This window comes from Leptonotus elevatus, chromosome 13 (genome assembly GCF_054856555.1).
Source record: "Leptonotus elevatus isolate MCC_2025b chromosome 13, RoL_Lele_1.0, whole genome shotgun sequence".
Lineage (NCBI taxonomy): Eukaryota > Metazoa > Chordata > Actinopteri > Syngnathiformes > Syngnathidae > Leptonotus > Leptonotus elevatus.
The window spans coordinates 8,419,523-8,445,482 of record NC_141251.1 but is presented as its reverse complement, the minus strand read 5'-3'; the positions used below and the strand labels follow the sequence as shown (position 1 = coordinate 8,445,482).

The 25,960-nt window shown below is 38.0% G+C and overlaps 2 protein-coding genes across 4 annotated transcripts; one reads left to right on the top strand and one right to left on the bottom strand.

Annotated features, from left to right (window-relative positions):
• Window positions 1-1,116: 1,116 nt before the first annotated feature.
• Window positions 1,117-20,324, bottom strand: LOC147163713 (uncharacterized). Of its 3 annotated transcripts, none has more exons than XM_086093737.1 (6): window positions 20,226-20,324; window positions 16,966-17,234; window positions 16,660-16,902; window positions 14,920-15,976; window positions 5,508-5,565; window positions 1,117-5,070 (listed from the first exon to the last, which is right to left on the bottom strand). In XM_086093737.1, exons 3-6 carry the CDS (start codon window positions 16,891-16,893, stop codon window positions 5,055-5,057), a joined length of 1,365 nt encoding a protein of 454 aa, XP_085949863.1. In that variant the 5' UTR covers window positions 16,894-16,902; window positions 16,966-17,234; window positions 20,226-20,324; the 3' UTR covers window positions 1,117-5,054. The 3 variants fall into 3 exon arrangements, 2 of the variants coding, with proteins under 2 accessions (XP_085949863.1, XP_085949862.1); XM_086093736.1 differs by having other exon boundaries at window positions 16,971-17,234; XR_015096966.1 differs by having other exon boundaries at window positions 14,909-15,976; window positions 16,660-17,234.
• A 90-nt stretch (window positions 20,325-20,414) lies between these two features.
• LOC147163712 (heme-binding protein 2-like) lies at window positions 20,415-22,413 on the top strand. Its single transcript, XM_086093738.1, has 4 exons — window positions 20,415-20,581; window positions 20,687-20,813; window positions 21,101-21,260; window positions 21,980-22,413. The coding sequence occupies exons 1-4, from the start codon at window positions 20,450-20,452 to the stop codon at window positions 22,149-22,151; spliced, it is 591 nt and encodes a 196-aa protein (XP_085949864.1). The 5' UTR covers window positions 20,415-20,449; the 3' UTR covers window positions 22,152-22,413.
• Window positions 22,414-25,960: the final 3,547 nt, after the last annotated feature.

The window sequence follows — 25,960 nt, the reverse complement described above, 5'->3', positions numbered from 1 at the left end:
GGAATATTTTTCCCTGTTTTTTTTACATATTTTTTTCTGTTTTTTTAAATAACTTTTTTTCACTGTTTTTTTAAATAACTTTTTTTTCACAGTTTTTCAGAATATTTTTTCCCAGCCTGTTTTTCTGAATATTTTTTTGACAGAAAAAATATTCAGTAAAACAGAAAAAAATATTCAGAATTTAAAAAAATAAAATAAAATAAAATACTAAAAAAAAAAAAACTCCCCCCAAAAATTAGTCAGAAAAGGCATGGAATTGCTGTGACATACAGAAAAGTTTTCACCATGATTATACATCTTCATCTTGACATCTCGTTGCAGCAACAGAAAGTCTCAGCAGTTACGCATCACCTTAGTGGGAATTGTTATTTCCGCCGCTGTCCCTCACTATTGAGGGGATAGCCGTGTGTATAGGCACAATGGTATTTTCATATAATTTTAAATATATACCGTACATACTCACAGTACATGCAGTACGCAGAGTTGACAACCTGAACAATTTATCTGAATGTTCATATTTTAAAATTCAGTAATTCTGTCAGGAACAGGTAGAATATATTATATATCAAATTGAAAACAGTGACCCAATCAGCTAAGCTCATTTATGTATTTATTAACGTATCTTTGTGCATTTTGTCACTTTTTTACTCGCAACTGCTACCTCTGGCCCAAAGCGTAACTGCAGCATCTGTGTCAGACTCGTTCATGGTGTGCGTGCAAGTACGTGCATGATCTCAAAGTGACAGCCACAGTTGACAAACCAAGACATGACTTCAAATGAGGTAAGAAAAACTCCACCCCTCCCCTCCCCAAAGAAACTGTGGAGTGCGTGGGTCTGCATGCATGAAGTAAAAAAAAAAAAAAAGCTTTAATATTACCTTTTTAAACAGCACAATGCATCTTTAATGAGAATCATTTATTAATGTGCATACTGCAATGTATTAATGAGATTCATGAGTTTATTAATTAGCATCATGTGCCAGGCGTTTTCAGTCAGCTAGACCCAAACACATAATACACGAGTAAAAAAAGATTTATTTTTTTAAAGGACAGATTTATAGAGTAATCATTAATCAACAGTGATCTGAAAGTATCAACAAAAACCGTCTTCAGCAAACAAATTAACAAAAGACATGGACTCTTGTACATGAGATAAGGAATTTTACAATGAAGTTCTGGCTCAGGATGTGGCAAAAAAAAAAACAAGACAAACTGACAACAGACAAGAGTCACAGGTGGACGCAATCAGCATGACGAGGAAACACAGGGACAGGAAGTAAAGCTCCTGAAACAAGTGGAAACTCTTATTACAAAAATAAAAGCAGAGTTCATAGACTTTGTCTCGCCCGCCTCCACGCAGTGTTCAACAGCTTGCTGACTGAGTGATTATTATTTTTATTTTTTTGCGTGCTTTATAGCACGATTATTATATGATTAGAATCATTTATTTTAAATACATATAATATGATCAAAGCTGCTCTTGGGAGTTGTTTACATTGTGTTTCAGATCACAACGTTGTCACCTTGCCAGAAGGATTGTTTCCATTGAGTACTTTTGTAGTTTTGCAATGGTAGTTATGGAGATTGCATCTGTTCATGCAGAGCAGTCATGTGGAGCATCACCTCCTCTGGTCATAACGTTGTGGATAGAAAAGCAACATATTCCACCCACACACCAGCTGCAGGCAGACACGAATCTCAAGACTTGTTACTGTTGTTCCTGTAGCAATATTGTTCACTTACACTATCATTTTACATGTACTTTTCGATGATCTTCTTTGCTGTTCTGCTATAGCAACAAGAACAATTGTAATGTATTTCTAGATAAATATATGAGAAGGATAGATTATTCTCTAAATCAGTGAAATATTAGAAAAAAAAAGAAAAAAAAGAACAATGATGATGACATTACCGAATGAACAATACTGAGCTCTTTAAAAAAAGAAAAGAAAAGAAAAGAAAAGAAAAACATGCCGTACAAATACGCTAAACGTTTTTTTTATTATCTTAAGTCACTTTATTAGTTTCTACATACAATTTTGGATATAACAGATATACTAGCAATATATAGTGAGGAGTCAAAAATAATAATTTATGGTTTACATATATTTATAAAATTACACAGATTTACAGTATTACTGTTAATCTATTACACTAATACTATTAATAGCATATCACAATTCTCTTCATTTTAATCATCAATGAAAATTTACACACAAGGTTATACAGGATGGACAAAAAAATCATAATGTATTTGGTTCTTGCTCATTTCCAGATGCGTTTTCAGCCATGAAAATAAATCACCACCATAAGAAAAACTCTTGCAGAACCTGAGCTCCCCTTTCACAAAACTCACGATACAGCAAATAGTTTTTGCAACAATGTTCTTTTCTGTTGTTGTTTTCAGATTTGGTTCATAGCAGCTTCCTATGGGCGGCATGGTCGAAAAGTGATTATGAAAAATGTTTGATTCCATCTCACACTTCTGGTCTGTGGAATTTGTTGTTTGTTTTCTCTGGGTGTTCTGGTTTTCACGTACAACTTAAATCACATCATTTTAATTTCCAGTCTTGACTACAACATCTGGATTATGTCCTCAGGTGTTCCTCAGGGTCCTCTTAAATGCAGAGAGCACTGTAGATTGTATTTGACTATAAAGCACCGTTACTGTTTTTTTCAGTGTGTGTGTGTTTAGTTGCATGTGCATTTTTTGTTTGTTTTTAATCAGATAGGCGTTTCTAAACACTTACAACTAATGCATGATCTGTCAACTAAAAACATTGGTCTGTATATGCACAATTGTACTTCCACTTCATCGCTGAAAATGAAGATGAATTAATTTTGTATTGCTTTAATATTATAGCATATCATATTTCATTAAAAATATTGACGTTCATCCCAAAATTACGAGAAATACCTATTTGCAAACAAGTGTCTTTATAAACCCATATATTCAGTATTAATAAGTTAAAGCCAAAACATAAAGCGATTTAAGATAAACGATCACATATTTGGTGGCTTGATCATTTTGTGCTCAATTTGGGATAACAAAACTGTGGTGCTGAATTCATCTATCCACTTTTCATAATGTGGTCCTTATAAGGGTCGCAGGCGAGCTGGAGCCAATCCCAGAGCCTCTCTCGATCACATTTGATTGTGTGAGTGGCAGACACAGGTTGTGAACAAGAGTCATTTACATTTAGCTAGTGCTCGTGATGGACTAACTCTGAAACTCAAGTAAACACAAGTACTATACGGTGTATAGTGAACGTACCACTGCCAACCTCTTGTTTTTTGTTACTCTTGTTGTCTTCAGCAGGACAATGCTACCAGTTTCTGCTAAACTTTGCACAATCCAAAGAAGAAACCTTTACATTTTGGCGGGGATCCATAATATAGTGCAGATTTAGTTTAAAAAAAAAAACTAAAACAGGTCATTTACAGGGGGTCCTCAGTATCTCAACTAATGTTTAATGGTGACACATTGTGCGCTATGATTTAGTTTTCACCCATTTTATGTACATCCAAACACAGGGGTAAAGGTAAAGAAGTGTTCTTATTTGTGTTACTTTATTTTGGTTTTCATTTGATTATTTTTTTATTTATTCATTCTTACAAGGGTTTTTCATACAAATATGTATCATGACTGACTTTGTATTACTATTATTATTAGCATTAGCGTAGATTCGGGATCAAGACTACAGTGTGTTCTGATGTATAAAATTGTGCTATAGGAAATATGCTATCAGTGATTTTATCACTATTTTCTTCAAGTTTTCATAGAATATGTATAATACAGGCATATATCATTTGTCGTACAATTTGGTGCTGGGCCACACATGGACACGAACAATATGGGTGGATGGTCGTCTCCAAGTGCTCACTTTACAGATCTGTATTCTCCCTAGACTACTTTACACCATGCACCATTGCATTCATTTGATATTTAGCTACGTATTAGCACCATCGTGTGTCGTTGTGGGATGGAATGCAGCCGACTCCTGGCCAATCGAAGCGGTTCCTCACATCCTCTTTAAAATCAGGGTGGCAGAAGCGCATTACGGTGCTTGACAATGCGAAAGCAGAAATTGACTCGCTGGGGTCCATGCATGAGATTGGAATGCGCCAGCTCTTAGGAGAACAAATAAATAAATTAATTAATTAATAATAACAATAATAATAATAAAGGAATGCGGCAAGTACGTTTATACAGGTATACTGTAGATCTCCCCTTACGGGTGATATACTGTAGTCAGCAGCGCAGGTGGCATGAGAAATTGGAGACCGCCTTGCACCGATCGTATGCCCGTGTGTGAGTTTACATAAAATGCTCACTGCAGAGACCGTGTTGGTGTGGAGATTCAGCTCTCCCATCAACCTTGGATCTTTACAAAGTCAGTCTTTTCATCTCCTCATTCTCCGCGAATTTCAATGACGACACCAAGCTGTTCTGTTCTCGGCATCCAGAAAAGGTTCATTTTCAGATTTGTACTCGATACTGCAAGCTCACTGTTTGCTGTAGTGGTAGATGGGGGGCGTGTAACACGGAATCATTTTTAATCATTTAATTTAAATTCAATCTCCAACGTTAACGCCCCACAACTTTGACAGCACTAATATACTCTATATCACATTTGGGCAATTTGGAATGAGGCACTGGGAATTGAGTGCGGTCAGTCAGAGTACAAGTCAGCTGTGTGAACCACTAACCTAACAATGTTTTTACACAGATATATAATACGACTGTTTTGTATTGATAATTTTCATTGTAGGTACTTACTTACATTTGGCAATTCATATGTGGGTGTCTCACAATATACCAAAAAAAAAAGAAAAAAAAGTGATTTCACTCATTTGTAGTGCACAGCAGCAGCCAGTAGGGCAAAAGTTCCATCAACATCCACTGATTGATTATCGACTTCACGACCATTTAATCGTTCAGTCGTGCATTGATTCCATCCATACATGCGCGAGTAACATTCTCTTGCTCTCTCGCTGTCTCTCTCTCTGCAGTGTGTGTTGTCGAGCAGCATCTGATCAAGAGGCATGTGTGGTCAGGAGCCATTAAAGCTGGAAGACACAAGGGAAACAGTGTAATCACCGCATGTGTATGCATGTAACGTGTGGGTTGTAAGGTTTTCGTGTGTGTGGTCAGCAGAATGCAAGGATCCTTCCTCCCGGGGCAAAGGCGGAGGCTGATTTATTCAGCCATTAGGAGATGCTTTGTCATTAAATATTAACCTGTGCTACCATCACTCACCAGCGGTCAGTGCATTAAAACCAGAGTCACGCCAGGGTGACCTCTCATAGTGACACACGCGCATTACACCGGATGCTGGTTGACGGTAGCACAAGGGTTGCACTCAGTTGACTTTAATGGCCCTTAAACTTTGAAATGACAATGTTTGAAATTTTATATCAGTATTAGAATTCGGTGTCAAATGGACTATTAATTCACTGACGAGGGAAGACGGTGTGTGCGTGCGGTGTAAGAGAGAGGGGCTCACCTGTCCCAAAGCTTTACACTCCTGCAGGAGTTAGTGCAGCAGCCAGCAGATATCAGAACTGCAAAAAAAAAGAAAAAAAAAAAGAAAGGAGCTTATCAGTGACAGCATTGATGACACTATTATTCATGAGTCACTGCAGAAGTCCATCCATTTATTTACTTAACTGTTTATTCCTCACAAAAGGTCGCTGGGGTGCTGGAGCCTATCCCAGCTGGCTTCGGGTACACCCCGAGCTGGTTGCCAACCAATCGCAGGGCACACACACAGAGACGAACAACCATCCACACTCACAATCACACCTCGGGACAATTTAGAATGTTCAATCAACCTGTCATGCATGTTTTTGGAATGTGGGAGGAAACCGCAAAAAAACCCACACAGGCACGGGGAGAACATGCAAACTCCACCCGAGAAGCCCGGACTCGATCTCACCGTCCTCTGCATTGGGAGGTGGGACGTGCTAACCAGTCACCCGCCGCGCCGCCCACTGCAGAAGTATTTGCATAAATGTCAATCATTAGAGTACGGATACAAAGAATGTCTTGATGGCTACGAATTCAACCTCATCACAGATACGTGTTACACGCAGAGTGAAACGTGGAGCTCCACTTTTCTTTTTCTGTCGATCCCCCTTGATTCCTGTCACAGTTGGACAGCCACTGGCAGCAAATTTCCCCTCCCAGTCTTCCTTTCCTGTCTTCTCCTTTGGTGACAGTCCCATAGATGTGTCAGTCTGTGTCAATCTGTTATGGCTGTAAACATCTTATTTCTAAACTAGCTCAGATGCATTTCATTTCGAAACCATTGCAGCTGTGTTGTAAGTTAGCAACATGTAAAGGTTTTTCATCTGCCAATAAATATAACTATTGTTGTAAGGGAATGAAACAGAACACTTAACACTCACTGACTGCTTTATTGTGAATATCTATATTAACACATTAATGCCATTTGGTGACTGCCAGCTACTTAGCAATATGTTATTTATGTATTTGGAAATCCAAGACCACCGCTCTACAAATTGCAAAACGTCATCGCAGGGATGAGACTTCAAAAGGTTTTCTATTGCTAATTTCAGAACGTGATGGAAAACGGAGCTATTCTTAGACTTTCTGTTCGTCTCTCGCGAACTCGACCATGTGACACGCTTCGTGGGCATCGCGAGCCACCTATGCGCATTTCATCTGATCAGCGTTCCTGTCACAAAGCAGACATCTTGTCGTCGTGTGTGCGAGAGAGAGAAAAAGAACAGGATTCATACTATGAAATGACACGTACAGAAAACTGTGAAGCTCCAAACTTCCCTCCTCCTAAACTCAATGTGTCCTCATTCACACAGTGACCTGCTTGTCCCTCTAGCAGCATCCCAGTGGCCCATACTATCACAGAGAGAGCTACACACACACACACACACACACTCGCACACGCACACACACACACACACCGAAAAACAAGCCCCTGGGCTGATTCACAGCTGTGTCCTCTGGTTCACTTCACTCACAGTGCATGTCAGTGAGAATGATGGACAAGGGTGGATGGATGAAAGAAGAGCGTGTGTGTCTAAGTAGACAGTTTGTGTGCCTATTTTTCAGCATTCTGCATTTTTATTTTCTAGACGAGGACAAGCAAAGAACTACGGCCTAGTTATAGTCTAATGTGCGGATTTGTTTGGTGGTTAATGGCACACTGATTATAAAATGAAAAGGTAGGATGGAGACGAATTCATTCTTAATTTGAAATTGGCAGCTAGAGCGACAAGTTCGACAACACTTCCTGATTCAGTATCAGCTGACTAACACTAACCAATGAGAAGCTAGCATATTTTAGGTAAAATGCAAGTGAATGACAGAGAGCAGCAGATTCGACACATCAACTTAGCCACTTGTACAAAAAAATGCCAAAATGTGTGAACGTAAACAATAAATCTGGAAACATAAATGTACAAGTAAATAATGTACACAAATGTATCTAATTAACTTAAATGCTTGATCCTCAGGGCGTGGACCTTGGTAAAGCGAGGTGTCTTAGTCGCTGGTCGTACCCAACACTTCAAAGAGTGAATGTATATGGTTAATCTCTGCTAAAGCAATTACACATCTCCTTATTTGCAGAGGTGGCAAATCCAGGTCTAGAAAGTAAAAACCCTGCCACAGTATGCCTTTAGCCCCAGGTGCTAGCTAGCTAGCGCCCTAGCTAGCTCCCAAGGTGCTCGTTTACCTGTTAGGGAGCTAGCTAGCTAGCAACATTGGCTAAAGCCAAACTGTGGCAGGGTTTTTACTTTCTGGACCTGGATTTGCCACCTCTGCTTATTTGAAAATACGACGAAAAGTATAAGCACAAACATCCAAGTAATACGCTATGTTTATTTCTCGTAAGTTTTTGAGGTTTTTTTCTTACAAATCTGCCACTTTATAAAGACACAAATTTACGAGATTTTTTTCTTCTTCAAATTTGCCACTTTATAAAGTGGCAAATTTATGAGCTCTTTCTCAGAATATTTCCCCCACCGCCCCCACTCTCTAAAAATAAAAAATAAAAAAATAAAAAATATATATATATGTCTATATGGCCCTAATCTGCCGTTGTAAAGAACAGACAGAGAATCGTGAATTAGAGAAGGGCTATTTTCCATCAAAGAAAGCACAGAACAGTGGCTGTGCTGAATACTGTGCAATATCCTCCGTACTGCACACACAAAACCACACACCATCTTCATTGGTATACATTAAATATAAAGGGGCTTCAAACATTCAATTGGGCACTTGAGTTTCTGTGTACACATCCCCACAATAAGATTTAAAAGTGTGCATTCTGTCTGGCCATAATGGTCATGGTGTATTAACATATTCATTTTGCAAGGTGCCCCTTTGTTGAAATATAAGGACAAAAAGGGGGCATCAAAGCTGACTGGAGATAAATGACCAGGGAAGCAGCTGTTGGCCTAGTTAGCAGGGCGGTACTTAATACAGGACATCTGATTACACACACAAATGCTTACAGACGCACACACACAGAATTATATTACAAATATAATCCCACAATAAACCTCGCAGACCAACAAGTAACAAGTCGGCACAAACTGCCAGTTCAACTATGACCTTTGGTAACCTCATGGGCAAAATAATAATAATTTATTTGTGTACCTCTCACTGTAATCTACCATCTTATTATCCATCAAGCCCCCAGGTCAATGATGGATGACTCTAATGCTAAATATTCATAAGCTCCACCAACTAATCGGCCCATTTTGTAACAAAAAAAGAGGCCTCTCTTGTAAGCCACATGAGCTCTTGACTTCTTTCAATCCAAAAGAGAAACAAGTTGCATGTGGCCTAATTGTAATGCTGCATTTTGATTATGGTTGGCCTAATTAAGGCTGGTGTCGCGGGTGATTACTGCTGGCAAACATGTTCCACCCAAAGGAGATGACAAGCAAATGAGGAACAATGTAAAACAAAATGAGAAATTTCCAGAAGGGAATTCAATCTTAATGTCTTAAGACCCGTTGGGAGATGACAAATTTCTACGCCTTATTCCTCCCAGATTCCAAATTAATGTATGTTAAAATTGTCCATAGATGTATCTGTATTCGGAGTGGGCGTGACGTAAACCGGAAATGGGTGTGGTTTAACTGCCCGTGGGCGTGGCTTAACAAAAAGGGTGGGGTTTACTTGTTGAATGTTGAACAGCTAAAGGCGCTTCGTGCATTTTTATCTAGTAAAGATGTTTTTCATCCGTTGCCGTGATTGGTCAAAACAAACGTGCACAAGATGCTGCATCGTCCAATGAGATCAAAGTATTGTGCAGAATGTCCCACCTTTCCCGAGCGAATCACCATGGAGCAGTCCCAGATTGATAATGTGAAAAACGCCCTTGAGAAAATCACAATACCAATCTGGTTACTTTGCCTCGTCACATTGTTGGGCATCTTATTGGGTGTCAGTGTTTACACATAAATAAATGTCATTGATGACCACATTGTTTCATGTTATTTGATAATGATTTTATAAACCCTAACTAGATTTAATTTCGTTATTAAAATACAAATAATAATAAGTCAACATAAATCATAATTTCTGAATGGGCCCTGGGCCAATTTTTAAAGGAAAAGTTGGGCCCCAAGGTAAAAAAAAGGTTAAGAACCACCACTGCTTTAAATCACAAATTTTGATCTTATTTGTTTGGTTTAATGTACAAACATATACCACAAGACTTAATATGGAGGTGGAGGTGCCATTTGCAAGCTGACTGCTGCTGCCATCGCTGCTGCTGACTGCACTGGGCTAAAACTAAGCCTGCCTGCTACTGCAAAATTTGAGACCTGAACACACTCCAGCAATTTGACTGACAACACATTGTCAATTTCTGCACCTCTCGTCTTTCTCTCTGGCCTTGACTCTGCACGTGTGCTAATGACAAATGAAGATGCCACCATGTTCCTGTTCCTCTGCCTGTCTGTTCTGCTGTTTGGACGATCTTTCCTGAGACTCCTTGACAATATGTGTTGGGTGGAGTTTCTATCAATGGTATTTTGGCAGCGCTGTAGCAGAAGCATGACGCGTAATTATAGTTTATTGCTCTCTTCCTTTGTCTCACAAGTGACCTGTAGCGTATTTGTTTTTGTATCATGTTAGTTTGTATCGGTCTTCGTTATTACGTAGTTGCAAATGTTTAATTCTGTCATCATCTGTTACTTTGTCTTTCTAAACATGTGTATGTGAGATCCCGTTTGTGATTTGTGTTCTAGGCATCATCCTTTTGCTGCGGCTTATCCATCTCTTTGTTTTTTTATTTGTTTTATTTTATTTTATTTATTTATTTTTGTTTTATAGCTTTAGTTTTGATATTCACAATTAACTCATTCACTGCCATTGACGGCTATAGACGTAAAAAAAATCATTTGATCTATTTCTATTAGTTTACTTTTTTTTCCACTTTTGTTAACAGAGTATGAAAACCCAGAAATGTTTTTATTGTACATTTAGAACAGATATAACATTTGTGATTAATCGTGGGTTAACTAGTGAAGTCATGCAATTAATTAAAAATTTTAACCACCGGACGCCTCAAATTTTTAATTTTAAAAAATGTATCGCATCAGGCGGTAAAATGTTTTTATTGTAATTAATTGCACGACTTCAATAGTTAACCCACGATTAATCACACATTTTATATTTTATATTTTTTTAAATGTACACAAACATTTTTTTTTCTAGGTTTTCATACTCTTGTTAACAAAAGTGGAAAAAATGTAAACTACTAGAAATAGTTCAATTTTTTTTTTTTTACGTCTATAGCCGTCAATGGCAGTGAATGAGTTAATTTGCTCCATGTGTCGTTGTCATCGTCGTTGTGAGCACATTTTAGAATATCTGACTGGCTTTGTGTATGCTGGTCCTGTAGCATGACCTCATAATTATGTAAATCATCCATTGTTTCAAAACTGCTAACAAAGTTAAACTTGTGATGGTCACGTCTGCTCGTGCATGTGCCTTCTGCATAAGCTGCTGTTGGGAATTAGATTACTGGATGGAGGAAAAAGTGTAATGAGTCCGAGCTCACAGTTTTGTGTTTAAAACATGAAGCTGATCAAATGATTCCCACAAACGGATTGCATACTCGTAAGAATGTCGTAATGTTCTCTTAGTCATTACCTAATGCTGCATGCAAGGACAGTTTGATACTCATCGTGCATAAGGAAAGGATTCAGGTGATCTCAATGTTTGGTTGAACTACCTACCACTGACACTTTTGTTATTCAAAGTCTGCATCCATGAATAAAGTAAATGAAATGGTGAAATTAACATTCTTGACACTTTTTTTTTTTTTATTCATTCGCTGGACACACATTAGATCTCAGTTAAGTGAGCATGTCAAGGATTAAGTCAATGGGCTTTATTTTTGTGCCTAGTTCAAGTCTCGCGCGATGTGCTGTCTAAATTTGCTAAGAGGTGGGCAAGACTGGGTTTTGATACTTTTGCAGACGCACAAAACTTGGAGTAGTTAAAAACAGGCTATGTGTCATTTTGAGTGTGAACACAGCCGACTTGATTCTTCACCCCAAAAAAAAAAGTGTCTCCTCCCATTCCTTTTTAAATCAGCTTTACTGAATAAACTGATTTGCTCAAGTCTATGCAGGAGGTTGTAGCAAAACGTAAATTTATGAGGAGAAAAAAAATGCTGACTTCCACAGGTGGATGACGTAAAGTTGACTAAGGCGATCACAGATTTGCTCTGTAAAGTGCACATTTGGAGACATTCGTGTATGTTTGTCACCCGCCGCCTCCACCTTAGCTATGCTGTGGCCAGGGGATTGATATTAAAAATATAATGAAGATGATAAATTAGGGGTGTGCATCTCTCCATTAAAAACCTATTTGAAACATATCACGATGTATTGTATTCGATACGTATCACGATGTATGGTGTGCGGTATTATTCAAGGACGGTTCATTGTCAAGTGGATCAATTCGATGCAGTTCCATTCAGTGGGATTTCGATTTTTTTTTGTACAACTGAGTTTGAGTTTGAGGGGGTTTGACGCAATGAACCTCTTAATGTCAATTTACACACACAAACACAAACATACATATACTGTATATATATATATATATATATATATATATATTAGGTGTTGTGGTGTTGGTTATGTGAAGCACATTGAGTTGTGATATGTATGTGATGTGATTTACAAATATAGCTTGCTTTGCCTAAAATAATAATAATATCAAACATCATTCTTTAATTTGTATTATATGATTTAAATACCTAATATATATATCTAACACGGGTGAAGAAAAACACATAAAAAAAAAACACATGCAAGCAAGTGACTGTTTTTGCCATTGGGGACTATTGCATAAGCATGTGTGTAAATGGTCAGAATGGTAATGCCTCTGCCTAAATTTGGGGCCAGAAAACCCCTAATGACATATTACATTACATTCAAACACACAGGACATAACATAACTACAACACAACCAAAATCCATGTCCATTCACATGTGTTGAGAAAAACACATGCATAAACCTGTCAAACTCAGCTCAGCTGAAGCTTTCATGTGGTCAACGAACGCACCTCCAAATACGACCTTCTGTTAATGGTTGTAAAAAGCTCACGGGCAATCTTTTATATGAGTTTGAGCTACCATATACCTACATGGACTGTATGTGTCTCTGCACACGGCAGGTTAGCAAAAGAAACATTGAACTCATGTACGGTATATACACATCCATACAACAAACACAACGCTATATACCCTTATAGTCCTTAACAAATCGAATTTAAAAACATGCCTAATTCTAAAAAATAACACCGCACACACTCCCCTCACACATGCCACACACCTCACACGTACTTCCATATCTCTGCATATTAGCTGTGATGAATGTGTAAATATAAAAAGAAACATATCGTCCTCGAGAAATCAAGATAGTGTGGTTCAGTTGAGAGAACCGAGCCTGGCCCCATTAAGCAGATGAATGGCAACAAAGAGGCCTTTCTCATTTCCTAAATCATCCGCCAAACTGATAAATGTAGGTGTGACGTAAGCCCGGCAAATCCTCTTATTTGTTTTCTGGAATTTTACAACTGCAATGATGTCATGCTTCATGCATGCAGTCTTTTTTTTTCTTTTTTTTTTTTACAGATATTGCAACACAATACTTGATACCATGCTTCATTAAATCACTCAAGAGCAACAACGACAAGGTATGTCCATATATCTTCAGAAAAGCTGACGGTTGAGAAAGTCAAATTCTCATAGGAAGCTATAATTAAATGAAAGGAGCATTTCATGAAGCAGTACAAGGCAAAGAGAGATGGAATTGATTAAGAAGTGTGGCCACCAGACCAAAGTGGATCACAAGTTGTGTGAAGCTGGTGCCGGACTCAAAGTCACCTTAAAGAAGAGAGAAGAAGCTGTGATCTGACAACCAGAACAGATCTGACAGAAAAGTCGATGAAAAAAAAACGGTTGAAATGGACCTCAGGCCCATGCCACGGTAAAAGAACCCTGTGAATTTATTAGACCAAATTAATTTTCAATTGACTTTTTACAGACGTTGTCTCACTTATTAGGAGACCAAGTGAACCCAACTGAACATCACATAAGCAAGCGCTAGGCAACCGAGGCAAGGGAGATCTGAAGTGAGACTGAGGCATCAAACAGAGGATCTGAGGATCAGCAAAGAGGGGAAAGGAGTTGTTTCATTCAAAAAACGAGAGGAGGAATGAAGACTAAGTGAGTCCTTAGTCAGGGAGGTGACCAAAAACCTGATTGCCAATCGTTTAGGGCTGCAGAATCCCTCTGTGAAAAGAACCTACAAGGACATCTACCTCTACAGAAATCCAAAAATGTGGCCTGTATGGTAGAAGCCAATTCTGGGTAAAAAGCACATGCCTGGAAATTGCCCAAAGGAACCCGAAGGACTCTCAGACTAGTTAAAACCAACTTATCTGCTCTGGACAGACACAGATTGAACTGTTTGGCACAAATGCCCAACATCATTAAATTAAAAAAGTATAATTGTGTAAAGAATGCATACATCTCCTTTAACAGATTGAACGCAACAGTAAATCAAGATGTTATTATCTCTGCATGAAAGCTTCACTCAATCAAAATGTTACGCCTATTAATTAGCACTGACAATCTTCTGCTCTGATTTGTTTCTGTGCGCGAAACCAAATAACCTATTTTCCCCTCTTAATCAGCATTTATCCACACAGGCAGAAACAACAGGACACACATCCCATTACAGGTAAAAAAATAAAATAAAAACACAGCCATCTAACAAGGCTTGCATTGGCATTTTTTTTAAAATTAATTTCACTGTATGCCTCTAAATAATAAGGTCTCTGGACTCCCACGGTTTCGCTGAATTGAACTTTTGGCGCCATCGTGTCAGCGGCAATCAATCGGTGTCGAGATAGTCCACGTTACCAAATACACGTCACACAGCAGACGAAACACAGGAAGCGGTTGCAACACACCCATATTGTGTTCATAACGTGTAGCGTAGCAATTGAGGATAGCTTGATCGTCGCGGTACGACACGGCGAGCTACGTGTACCGGGATTGGGCCAAAAAGGACATTCCTTCGAAGAAGATAAGCGTGGGGGTTGGCTTTATCTGGTGAGTTTGTTTGTTTAATTGTCGAAGTGTGAAGCAAGCTAGCAATGTTACAATAAAGTTAGCACCGCCAACCAAAGCGGAAATCCCTCCTCTTTCCTCCGTTGCGGCGCAAATCAAATCCCATCGAGAACCCCACGAACAAACGTGCGAGACGACCAGCGTCTTGTCGCGTAATTTTCGGTTTGGTGTGAATGTAGCATAACATCTATTAAAAAAATTATCGTACATGGCTCAAGAACGCAACATGAATTTAAAGACAAAGTAATATTACCCTGTGCCTACCGTTGTACAGACTCTGGTGTTGGGGGGACATTTCATCTCCAGCAGCCCTCCTGTGAACTGCGTCCCGGCTTGGGGAGCCTCCGCCATTCCCTGCCTTGCTGTATTCCAGCCCAGGACTGATTTTATAGTGATGGTGGTGTCGTATAGACTCCGGACTCCCCACAATCACTCGCCCTTTTCTCAGATGCTCAGGTGTTCCCGGTACTGATTTATTTGCCTCTGGACTCCCACAGCTTGCCCCCATGCTGTTATCTGGATGGTGTCTCTGACTCAATTCGGGACTGGACTTGGCTATGCCCTTCCCACACGCTGGTGATACTTGCCCTAAAATTATCAACTGCTTCTGGGCTAGAAGGTCAGAACTGCAGGCCTTGCGGTGGGAGTTGCATGGTTGCCTTTTGGGTGACTTGTGTTTTTCCGGGAAGTGTCCTGCAAAGTCTTGAGGGTCCAGGTTGGTGAGGGAACCCCCTCGTGTGCGGCATGGCTGGGGGAAGGTGTGGTATTCGGGAGTAGAGCTATGCCTCCTGCCTGTGGAATCGCACAGTCTGTCGGGGGGTTGCAGGTAAGCACATCTTGATCCAGGGCTAGCACTGGAACCCAAAGATGAGGGTTTGTGCTGGGCATTATCAGGGCTGTCTGTGCTTCCTGTACTGGACGTGCTGCTTCCATCGCCAACATCGCGCAGCAGGCCAGGTGCAGGCAGCCCCCCCCCCAGCTGCGACAGGCTACTCTGACTGTCAATGGAAGTCCTGCAGCCGGGCCCCTCGTGCCCACCGCCACTGTTGCCTAAAGCAGCAGCTGCAGCTCTCTCCTCCGCCAGCATGAGGCACACTTCCTTGAGCTCCAAATTATCTCGCAGAACATCACTCTGCCGCTGCTCTAACTCTTTCAGTTTCTGCAGGTAGATAGTCACCTCCTTTCTCATCAGACCGCTGCTGTAGCGGCCCAGGCGCTGCCACTCTCGTGTCACCCGTTTCCCTTTCTGGCGGTCATCGTCCAGGAAGCAGCACAAGTCCCGAAGCTCCTGGTTATCTTCCTGCAATTTCTGGTTCACATCCTGGTATTGAGAAATAGACACACAGAAGAGAGGGAAGGTCACACCAGGGTTATTATAGTGTTTGAATTGTCATTTTAGTTCGTTTTTATTTCGTTTTGAGTTGTTTTTTTAATTTAGTTTTTAATGAGTTTTCAGGGTGGTTCACTTAGTTTATATTAGTTTTAGGTAGTGTGTATGCTGTCTTCACCATTGTGATGCTCTATGGGGTGGGGTGAGACGAACCAGTGGCTCTGAACTTTTTGACCCACACCAGTTTACAGCTGGCCCATCATTTTTTTTTTTATCTTATTCTTACATTGCGCTTAAGCACAAAACAATGTCAAATCTGGGTCCATATGCAACCTATATATATATATATATATATATATACATATTTATACATATATATATTATAAACAAAATAATAGTAATAATATTTAAAAAGTATTTTGATGTAATATAACTTTTTTTTTGCATATTATTGAAATTATAGTTGTTGCTTTTAAATGAATAACTTGAATGAATGGGGAGACTCTGTTTTTTGTTTGTTTGTTTTTTCCCCCCCTGACAGCATGTTCTCCTACAAAGTGTTGCCTCCGTCTCTCCACAATCCACTGTTACTATTTTACCTACCTTTCAAAGCCTATTCTAAACCTTTTTTTATATATATATATTATTGCTCACTCACGCCCATTCCAGCTCACCTTCAAACTCCGGATCTCATTAAGGTGTTGCTGGAGCCTTCTGTTCACTTCCCGCATCAGGTTCCCGTGCTCCACGATGACGCCTCTCTTCTCTGCCTCGGTCCTCCGCAACCGTCTCACCAGCTCGTCTTTGCCCCACAGGAGCAGCTCCTCGTCGGGTACCTTGGCGATGTCGTCCGCGTGACTGCCTGCCCTTTTGGACGGCTGCGGCTTGTGCGCTGTGCCTTTCTCCATCTTTTACAACTACAAGGGCCAAAAAGTATATTGTCCGAAGAATTCCACAGAACAAGACTACACTACGCTTACCCAACCTGGATCAGGTTCCCCAGCCCTTCTTCTTCTTCTTCTTTTTTTTTTTTTTTTTTTAAATCTGAATAGCTGTCATTTAGGCTCCGTCAACCACACCGTGCTCTCCTCATACCGTTGTATCATCATAGCTCTTGTCTGACACCTTGAATGGTTTGGCGGTAGGTGCAGGTCTCTGTCCAGGTGTTTAAGGCCGCCATATGCGCCCACCAACCGCTGCTCGGTGTCCACCACCGTTGCGCAGAAAAGAGGAGCAGCCGAGGGGAAGGCTGCAGGTGCAAAGAGAGCTAAGATTAACCGGTGTGTTCACGTTGTGAAGTCGCCGCATGCGCTTCTGTTACTGCCTCTCCTTGTGCGCCATCTGGTGTCATTTATAGAACAGTACAACCAATGTAAATGATTCCTAACCATTGTTTGAGCTGTTGTAAGTGCTAATTGAAAATGCTTACTAAATTTCAATACAGCATGTAATTGACCTTATATTTTATGATAAAGCATAAACAAAAATACTATTGGACATATGGCACCTCAAATGCTAAAAACACATTTCAAGCATGATCGCAGTGTCATCTGTGATTTGATACGTTCCAATGGCGCTGAAATATTATGCAGGAAAATATTAAGGATATAGCATTAGCATAGCCAGTAAGGGTACGTTGGATAGCAAATGGACTGAACTAGACTCAACGTGACTACTTCTGATCGTAAGGACAAAACTACAATGAGGAGTGAAAGATTTAAAAAAAAAATAATAATAATAATAATTAAAAAAACAAGTGGAAGCTGTCATTGAAACGTCATTAAGATGCAAATGTCAACAATATTAAGATTGGAAAGTTATTTGCTTATTGTGTGAATGCTTTCAACATTTACACGTTATTCTACCTTTCTCTTTATTCCACCATATTTTGACATTCAACTACTCCTACATTTCTGGCCCAATTCAAACCATTCCAATTTCAACATGATCCAAAAAATCATGTTTTGCAGGCCATTATTTTTCTTATTCCTAACTTTCACAGTTTTCCCACAATTCAATATTTTTCACCCCAAAAATCCCCATTCACCTCAAATGAGACATTCAAAAATTCACTCCCATTTGAAATTCAAACAGCTCAATTTCAAATTCTCACATATCTTGCATATTTTTCACAAAAAAATGTATTTGTGTTAGCACTTGGGTTAGATTAGGTTAGGTTATCATGCCTGTATTAGAAGTGCAGTATAATTCCTATTCAAAATTAAAAACGTCAACTCATTGATTTTTGTTATTCAATCTGATATATTTCACTGTGCAAAATGTTTCCACATTCCACATAATTCTACATTTTTGACCCACAAATTCCACATTCATTCTCAATGACACGTTCAACAATTGGTTTCCATTTTTTATTCAAAATATTCAACTCATTTAGTTCACCTTGGGAATGATTTTCAACATTCCCACATTTTTCACTCATATATTGCAAATTTTCACCAGTAACATTTCACTTAATTTCATATCATTAAAAATCATTCAGTATCATTCAATGCATGCTCTTTCACCACTATCCTTTCTAGAACAATCTACATTATTCGATAATTTTATATAATTCAATACCATTTTACATCATTTTCTTTCTATCAACATTCCACCTCATTCAACATGATTCCACGTTTTTTATTTTTTTATTTAGCATTTCAGCATACAACACTCAATTTCTCCTGAAATTGCTTCATCAAGTTTAATATAAGTTTATTTGGAATTGCTGTTTTATTGTTGAGTTTGAGTGTCGTTTCAGTTGATGTGAAGTTTTTAACCGGCATACAAACTTCAGTGTAATTTACTAATGAAGCTCAATAGTGACTTACTCCAAAACAATGACTACATGACCAATCATTGCTTTGAAATAATACTGTATGTTGTCAACAAATGACACTAAAGCGTTCGTGAATCGTTATAGATGTTCCAAGATAGGTCTTATCAAAACCTATTTTGCACTGTACATTTTATCTTCCCCCCCCCAGTGTTGGATGTACACACTGTACATGTATATGTTGTACAAACTGTTATAATGTGCACATTGGTCCAAGGAGGTTCAAGATGTGTGAGAAATTACTGTAAAAAGTTCACTCTGACATTAAAACATGACTAAAGTGCATGAATATAAGCAATAGTAAGGATAGAACATTATTCATTTGTTTTAAATTGATTTAAAAAATTGCTGTTTAGTTATATATATATAGAGAGAGAGAGACAATGAGCAGTTCTCATCAAAAAAAAATTTTGTGGTTTGGGCGTGTTTCAAGTCACCCATACTCACTTGACGGGTGTTATGTCCATGGCAAACTCCTGAAAATTCGATCTGTCCTCGAAGAAAAATGGGGTGTTCCATTCCATATTACATTGTGCGTGAACAACAACAGACAATATTTTAGTTTTGTATCCCAGAAAGTACAGTTAAGATCTAATCGGGCTGCTCTATTCTGTACAATTTGGAGTTGTTGTTTTTTTTTTAGATATTTTGCAGAAGCACTTGACCAAATAACACTATTCCAAATGTGACATATGATGTTGTCAAATGATGATAGGTATTAAAGAGTTCTTTGACACATGATAAAGGATAGTTATCAAAATCATGACCTTCACTGTACTGTACACCTTCTCCATTTCCTTAGTGATGAGTCTACATGTACATTTCCTATTAAACTTGTGTAAAACTGTTGTGTGTAAATACAAAAATAATTCTAAGGAGTTTAAGGCATTACCAAGTAACCCAACATTGAAATCTGATATTTTCTTGGTCTTCCTTTGTAACATAATTAATTATTTTTCTCAATTATTTGGGGGGTTTATGATGCTCACTTCCTGCTGTAGAAAACTTTTAAAATATTTTATAACTTAATACTCTTCTGCTTTACTATATGGGCAAAAAAAAAAACGTTTTCAACATTACTTGCGCTCTATAGGTGTATGTTAAAGGTGCAGGAGGTTCAGGAATAAACTCATAAGTTTGTGTTGAGCTAAAGTGATAATAGGTATTACTTATGTAATGTTGCAGACACACCTACCCGCAGAAAGTTTAGTTACAAACCGAATGGTCCAAGAACCTCCAATTGAAACATTTTGTTATTGTTTCAAAAGATGATCTCTGAGATCGGATCAAGATGCTTCGACTGGTTTACTTTTTTTTTTGTTTTTTTTACAGCCATTGTGGCACGAATACATTAGAATTCCAGGAGTTTTTCAACATCTTGACCTCGTGTATGTGTTGGCTTACCGAAATGTTGTTGAAGCACAGGAACCTTCTGTTTTAAATAATGTAACAATTTAATATAGTTGCATTTCAAGCATTGTAGTCTGTCGTTAAAAACATTGCTGCATGCGACGCAATTAAAGGTCGTTCACAGTTGTCATGTGATTTTCGGCTTGTACACGCCTTCTCCCTGCGATATAGCCATACTGAACAAGCTTGGTCATCCAGTTTTGTCGGATTCGCAGAGGATGGCGCAGTTTATTTTTGCCCTGTTCGTGCTTGGCCTTGCTTTCCTGTGTAAAGCGCATAGTAAAAGCATTGAAGATATTTGCACAGCGGAAAAAACATGCCCTCCATATGAGCTTATTGGGGCAAATGCGGTACGTTGCTGATTTTTAACCACTCTCAAATGATATGTTGTTGTTGTAGAATTCTACGTGCTATGGTTGAAAAGTGTTTTATGAACTTTTGGAATTTGTCTTCAGGATTTTGAAACTCGTATGTATAATGAAACTTGTTGGATTACCACTCAAATACGACAACTGAACTTTTTTGGGGTGCTGGCTGCATATACCAAATTGGAAGGCTTCTGTAACAGACAGAAGGCTGAAGGTAGGGCTCTGAGAGATTGAATTTTTCTTCCGCATCAGATTTCAAATGTTGTATTGCAACTATATCTATTTAAGTACATGTTAACAAGATTACATTGGGTTCATGAGAATCAGTAAGTACTGTAAATAAATATCAAATGCTTGTTTCGATTAAGCCTGTTTTGTATCACACAGTGCGATAAAATATTAAATGTTAGAATTATGTCAGTCAAAGCCGTGTTTTTTAAGATCCATTGTTGTTTTGCAAGTTTCATGTCCCTCTAATAATACAGAGTTTCGTTCATACAGGCAATCCAATGAGTGACAGCTTGCCTGTCATCATCACAATCATGGATGGAAGCAAACATGCAAACATGTCCTGGTTTATTCCAAAAGGAACACAATTTGCTGATATCAGTGACCCAGATGTGGTTTTACAAACAAGGCCTTCCGGCACTGTTTATGTCAGGTAACGAGAAAAGTCACGCCTTTTTTTGGGGGGGTATGCAATGGGGTAGAAATCACACACTCAGCCACTGCTGGGACACACGAGCCGCAAATTTATTTTGGACAATATCTTTCATAATTTTGAGCTTTCCTTACTGAATGTTTTGTTTGGATTTTTGAACTATGACAATTCATTTGAAAAATAATATTATTTGATTAATCTTTTAATTTATCTTAAGTATTATATTTATAAATGTAAATGTGTAACGTTTTTGAAAGAGATGGATGTATATTTACAGTCTACTTATACTTCCAAAAATAAGAAGGCGATCAAGACCTTAAATTTGTGTTCTCATTTTGGTGTTTTTAATATTTCTTTGTTTAAGACCCCTGGCATATTTTTTTATTTGTATTTGTTTTCCTTTACTGTTATTGTGAGATTGTTGTGTACTGTAATGATGTTTGTTTGCTTAATGTTTGCCATGTTTGGCTTTTGTTTTCAATTAGTTAAATAAAGCATAAAAAATAAAAATAAAAAGTGTGTGAAACCCGAAAGTTGAAAGTCCAGCCTCTTCGGTGGCATATACTCCATACTTTCCAAGTATGATGAGTATGACCAAAATTAAAAAGTTTACAATTTGAAACAGATATTTGATATAGAAAGTCAGTCACGGAATGAATGGTAATACAGACTAACTGAATCTAATATCTAGCATGTTTCCTTTTCTACATCCTGTGCAGAATATACAGGGAACTGCCAAGCTTGGAAGCAGGCAAACAAAATGCAAGGCGGCTGCGACACCACTTGACTGAAGCTGGGAAGTCTTTTGTTGACAACCTATCCTCTGGTGCTGGTTACACTTCCTATTGGGCTCCGGAGAAATACAATGAAGTCTGGATTCCTGAAGCATAAACATTCTCACCTTCAAATGCGCAATGCAAACCTTCTGCGTATCTTGTAAATCAGTAGTTCCCAACAATTTTTTCGTGTGTTCATCATATCACGCATGATTATCATTTGATGATTTCCCAAAACTAGAATGTAACATAATTGATTATTAGATGAAAATGATTTTATTTTGTCTTCTTAATTTTAAATTTTCATTTCCAGTCATTGTATTATTTTTAATTCAAATGAAATGTACAATTTAAATAAACAATATGTTACTTCAAAATTAGAGAACGTAGAATTTTGTACCATCTAGTGGTGAACTAATAGAATGCAAAGAGTTGGAAGGTTGTGCATTTTTAAGCATGCGCACTAGAGCGAGACCACACTTCACAAGCCTACTACCAACTACGTCCGATAAGTTTTCTTCTTCGCAGAAAGATGGTGGCAAAATATGTCGGCCTCCTGTAAGGCGTGGTGCGACCTATATATTACATATTACATAGGATGTAATATAATTAGCTATTACTAGACCTATGATTATAGAAATGTTTTTGTGTGCATATTATTGCAATTTAAAGGTGGGTTTTTACTGTAAAATGAACAATGAAAAATCTGCAGATTCTGTACACTACACTTTCCCTTTAGATATTTAATAGAAAAAAAAATCATGAATCTGCGTTTGTTATACTGTATATAACTCATGACATTTACCATAAAAGGAGCTCATTTAATTCTCCCCACTTACCCCCTGCAATGTGTTTACATACCGTTGGTTGGGGAAAAACTGCTCCAAATCAAGATCATGGTAGCTTACTTTATCCAGATTTGTGTTAATTACAATAACAGTATACTTGGGGAAATTAGATACCTATTAGATACATAGATTTTAAAAATCCAAATCGGCCACTTTTGCATTTACTGTACATTACATTTTAATGTATTCCTATTATTATTATTATTATCATTTTTAAACTGCATTTTATATGAATGTGCAGTTGTATGATTTTAAGATCAAGTGCACTCAATGAAGCCACTCAGATCGATGTATTTTGGGTTGCTTCAGTGAATATACTGTAGTAGTCAATCAAGTTAATAACACTTTAAAATCGCCCTTACTTTCCTTATATAATAAAACAATTTATTATGGTTTGGATAGATTCTTTCTTCACACTTATCAACATATCAAAATATGCACACGCCCGTGGACATGTCCTTCTGGAAGTATGAGATTTATCTTGTTTTTCTTGGTCAGCCTGTTTGCTCTAAAGCTGAACAAAGCACCTCACCTGTTGGCTTCACAAAATAGACACAATGATTTTTGGAAATGAACCAAAAACAAAATTCAAAAGCTATACTTTACTTTCCAATTACACTTCAGGTACTTAACACTAGGTGGTAGTATAGGCTCAGGTATGATGTGGTTTAACCATTAAAAAAAAATAATAATAATAAACACTATTCATTGGAATTATTATTCCAATCCTTGTCAAATACACTAATCAGATATCCATCAAAGCACTCTTAGCCTATTGACTCTATAAGTGCAGTGCAAGTCTCCTTTCTTCCCTGATGCACATCCTCATATAGGCCTCCTAGTGTGCGTGTTTGTCATTTTTGTGTGTGTAATTTTTTATACTTTTCATACTTTTTTAGACTTTACTCCCTTTCTGTCAAATTTCTGTCATCTTTGGCAATGTTATGGGCATATGGTAATTTTCTGCCTCTCTTCCTTTTTTGGACATTTCATGCCTTTTTTTTTTTTTGCCTTTTTGCTAACAATTTCCTGGAATTTTTGGCAAGTTTGTAGGCATTTTGTGGAATTTTTCAGAATTTCTTCTATTGTTTTTGGACATTATATGGTTACTATTTAAATATTTTTATTTTATGCTTTTTTGTAATGCAATTCTCTGACATATTTGGCAATTTAATGAACATTTTATGCTAATTTTCAGCTTTCCCTCTTCCTTTTTTGGACATTTTTAGTTTAGTTTCATCTCTCTTTTTCTGACAACTTAAAAATTTGGACTGACATTTTTTGAATATTTATTCACCTTTCCAATTCATTGAAAGAATATTCAGGCATCTCATCATAACATCAGCATTATTACATTTGCTGATGACCCCACTGTGATTGTCTTGATTAGTGGCGGAGACGAGACAGAGCATGTAGGCAGAAATTGCTACACTTGAGGCCTGGAGTGCGGGAAACAATCTCAGAGGAAGGTGCTGCAGCAGTGTGATTAAAACTGCACACGATATTCTGCCGTGCATCTTCCTCTTTTCTACAAGACAGTTCTAACAGTCGAGCCACTGGGCGGGCCCAGAATATTAAATGACTGGAAAAGGTTCTCAAAATTCAGTGTTTACATTATTCCCCTCAAGGGGGCGCTACCGCTGCATCAGGTCACATACATGATACAACGCTGCTCATAAGACACCACAAGACTCATAAATAATCAGTGACTCTAACAGATGCAACTGTTTAAATACACTCTGTAGTCTTTTTTGTTTTGTTTTGAAAGTATAGTTGCTAATATATAAGAAACAAACATGGGTTATCATCTTGGCATTAATCATTTGGGCTGGATTTGGCAGGAAATTAAAATAGTTAAACTCTATTTGGCATACGTCACCTTCTTAAAATAATTGCCTAAGTCATTTGTTTTCAGATTTTTCAGGAAACACAAAAAATTGAACCATTTTGTCACCCTCTTAAAATAATTGCCTAATTAATTTTTTGCAAAAATGATTATTTTTGCCTAAATCATCTCCTCACTATGCACATATTTTTCAATTCAATGTTTTGTGTTTCCTGAAAAATCATCAAACCATTTTGTCACCCTCTTAAAATAATTGCCTGAGTAATTTTTTGCAAAAATGATTATTTTTGCCTAAATTGTCTCCTCATATGCGCATTTTTTCAATTCAATTCTTTGTGTTTCCTGAAAAATCTGAAATAAATGACTTAGGCAATTATTTTAAGGTGTCGATATGATTCCCGTATTCTGTGATATTTAAAATATACAATCTTTCTTTCAAATTGAATAGTTAAAATCAGTGGTGACATGCTTATTTTACAATATCATGCACATAAAAACACGTAAAAACCTAAGAATGGAATATTTCTTTCATGATCTTCAAAGTATGTACTTTGTACTTTGAGTATGTACATACTCATCAAAAAAATGTATCCCAAAAAATTATACTTACCGCACTATACATCATAATAACTACCTGAAAAGTTCCTTTGCCTATTTTTGTCCTTTTTTCTCCATACTTTTTTTTGTTTTGTTTTGTTTTCTTCCTCTCCCTTCCTCCCTGACGCACATCCTCATATAGGCCTCCGTGTGTGTGTGTGTGTCCTCTTGCACAGGGGATTCTGATAGGAGATGTCAGTGTCAGCCCTGAGGGAAGCCGCTTGCTAATAGAGTTTGCTCTGTGGAGGAGGATGCACTAAGAATGTAATGTTAAAGTATTCAGCTGTGTGTGCGCGCGCGTTTGCACACGTGCAAGCACATGTTCTCGCACAGGCAGGCATACTGCACATTGCTTCATTAAACTGTTTATTTTCTTTATAGTTATAATGCATTAGCCAATGGAGTAGGGTGTAATCTGTAGCTATACATGCAGCTTTATTTTTTATTTTAATAGTCCTTAGGCGGGGTCACTTTATTGGGAGAACTGTTAGATGTCTCTTAATTCCTTCCCATGGATTAATTTTGGATTACTCCAATACCGACTATGCTCATGAAGGCAAAATGATAATAAATATCACCACAATATATATTCTATATGCCCCTGCTTTTTGCGGGTGATAGGGACCCGGGTAG

Coding starts and splice junctions, on each gene's coding strand:
- LOC147163713 (XM_086093737.1), bottom strand. CDS start 16,893: ATGGAGAAAGGCACAGCGCACAAGCCGCAGCCGTCCAAAAGGGCAGGC. Junction 15,977..16,659: donor ATGAGATCCGGAGTTTGAAG/GTGAGCTGGAAT, acceptor TCTCAATACCAG/GATGTGAACCAGAAATTGCA. Junction 5,566..14,919: donor ACACCAGAGTCTGTACAACG/GTAGGCACAGGG, acceptor TTTTTTTTGCAG/TTCTGATATCTGCTGGCTGC.
- LOC147163712 (XM_086093738.1), top strand. CDS start 20,450: ATGGCGCAGTTTATTTTTGCCCTGTTCGTGCTTGGCCTTGCTTTCCTG. Junction 20,582..20,686: donor AGCTTATTGGGGCAAATGCG/GTACGTTGCTGA, acceptor ATTTGTCTTCAG/GATTTTGAAACTCGTATGTA. Junction 21,261..21,979: donor TCCGGCACTGTTTATGTCAG/GTAACGAGAAAA, acceptor CATCCTGTGCAG/AATATACAGGGAACTGCCAA.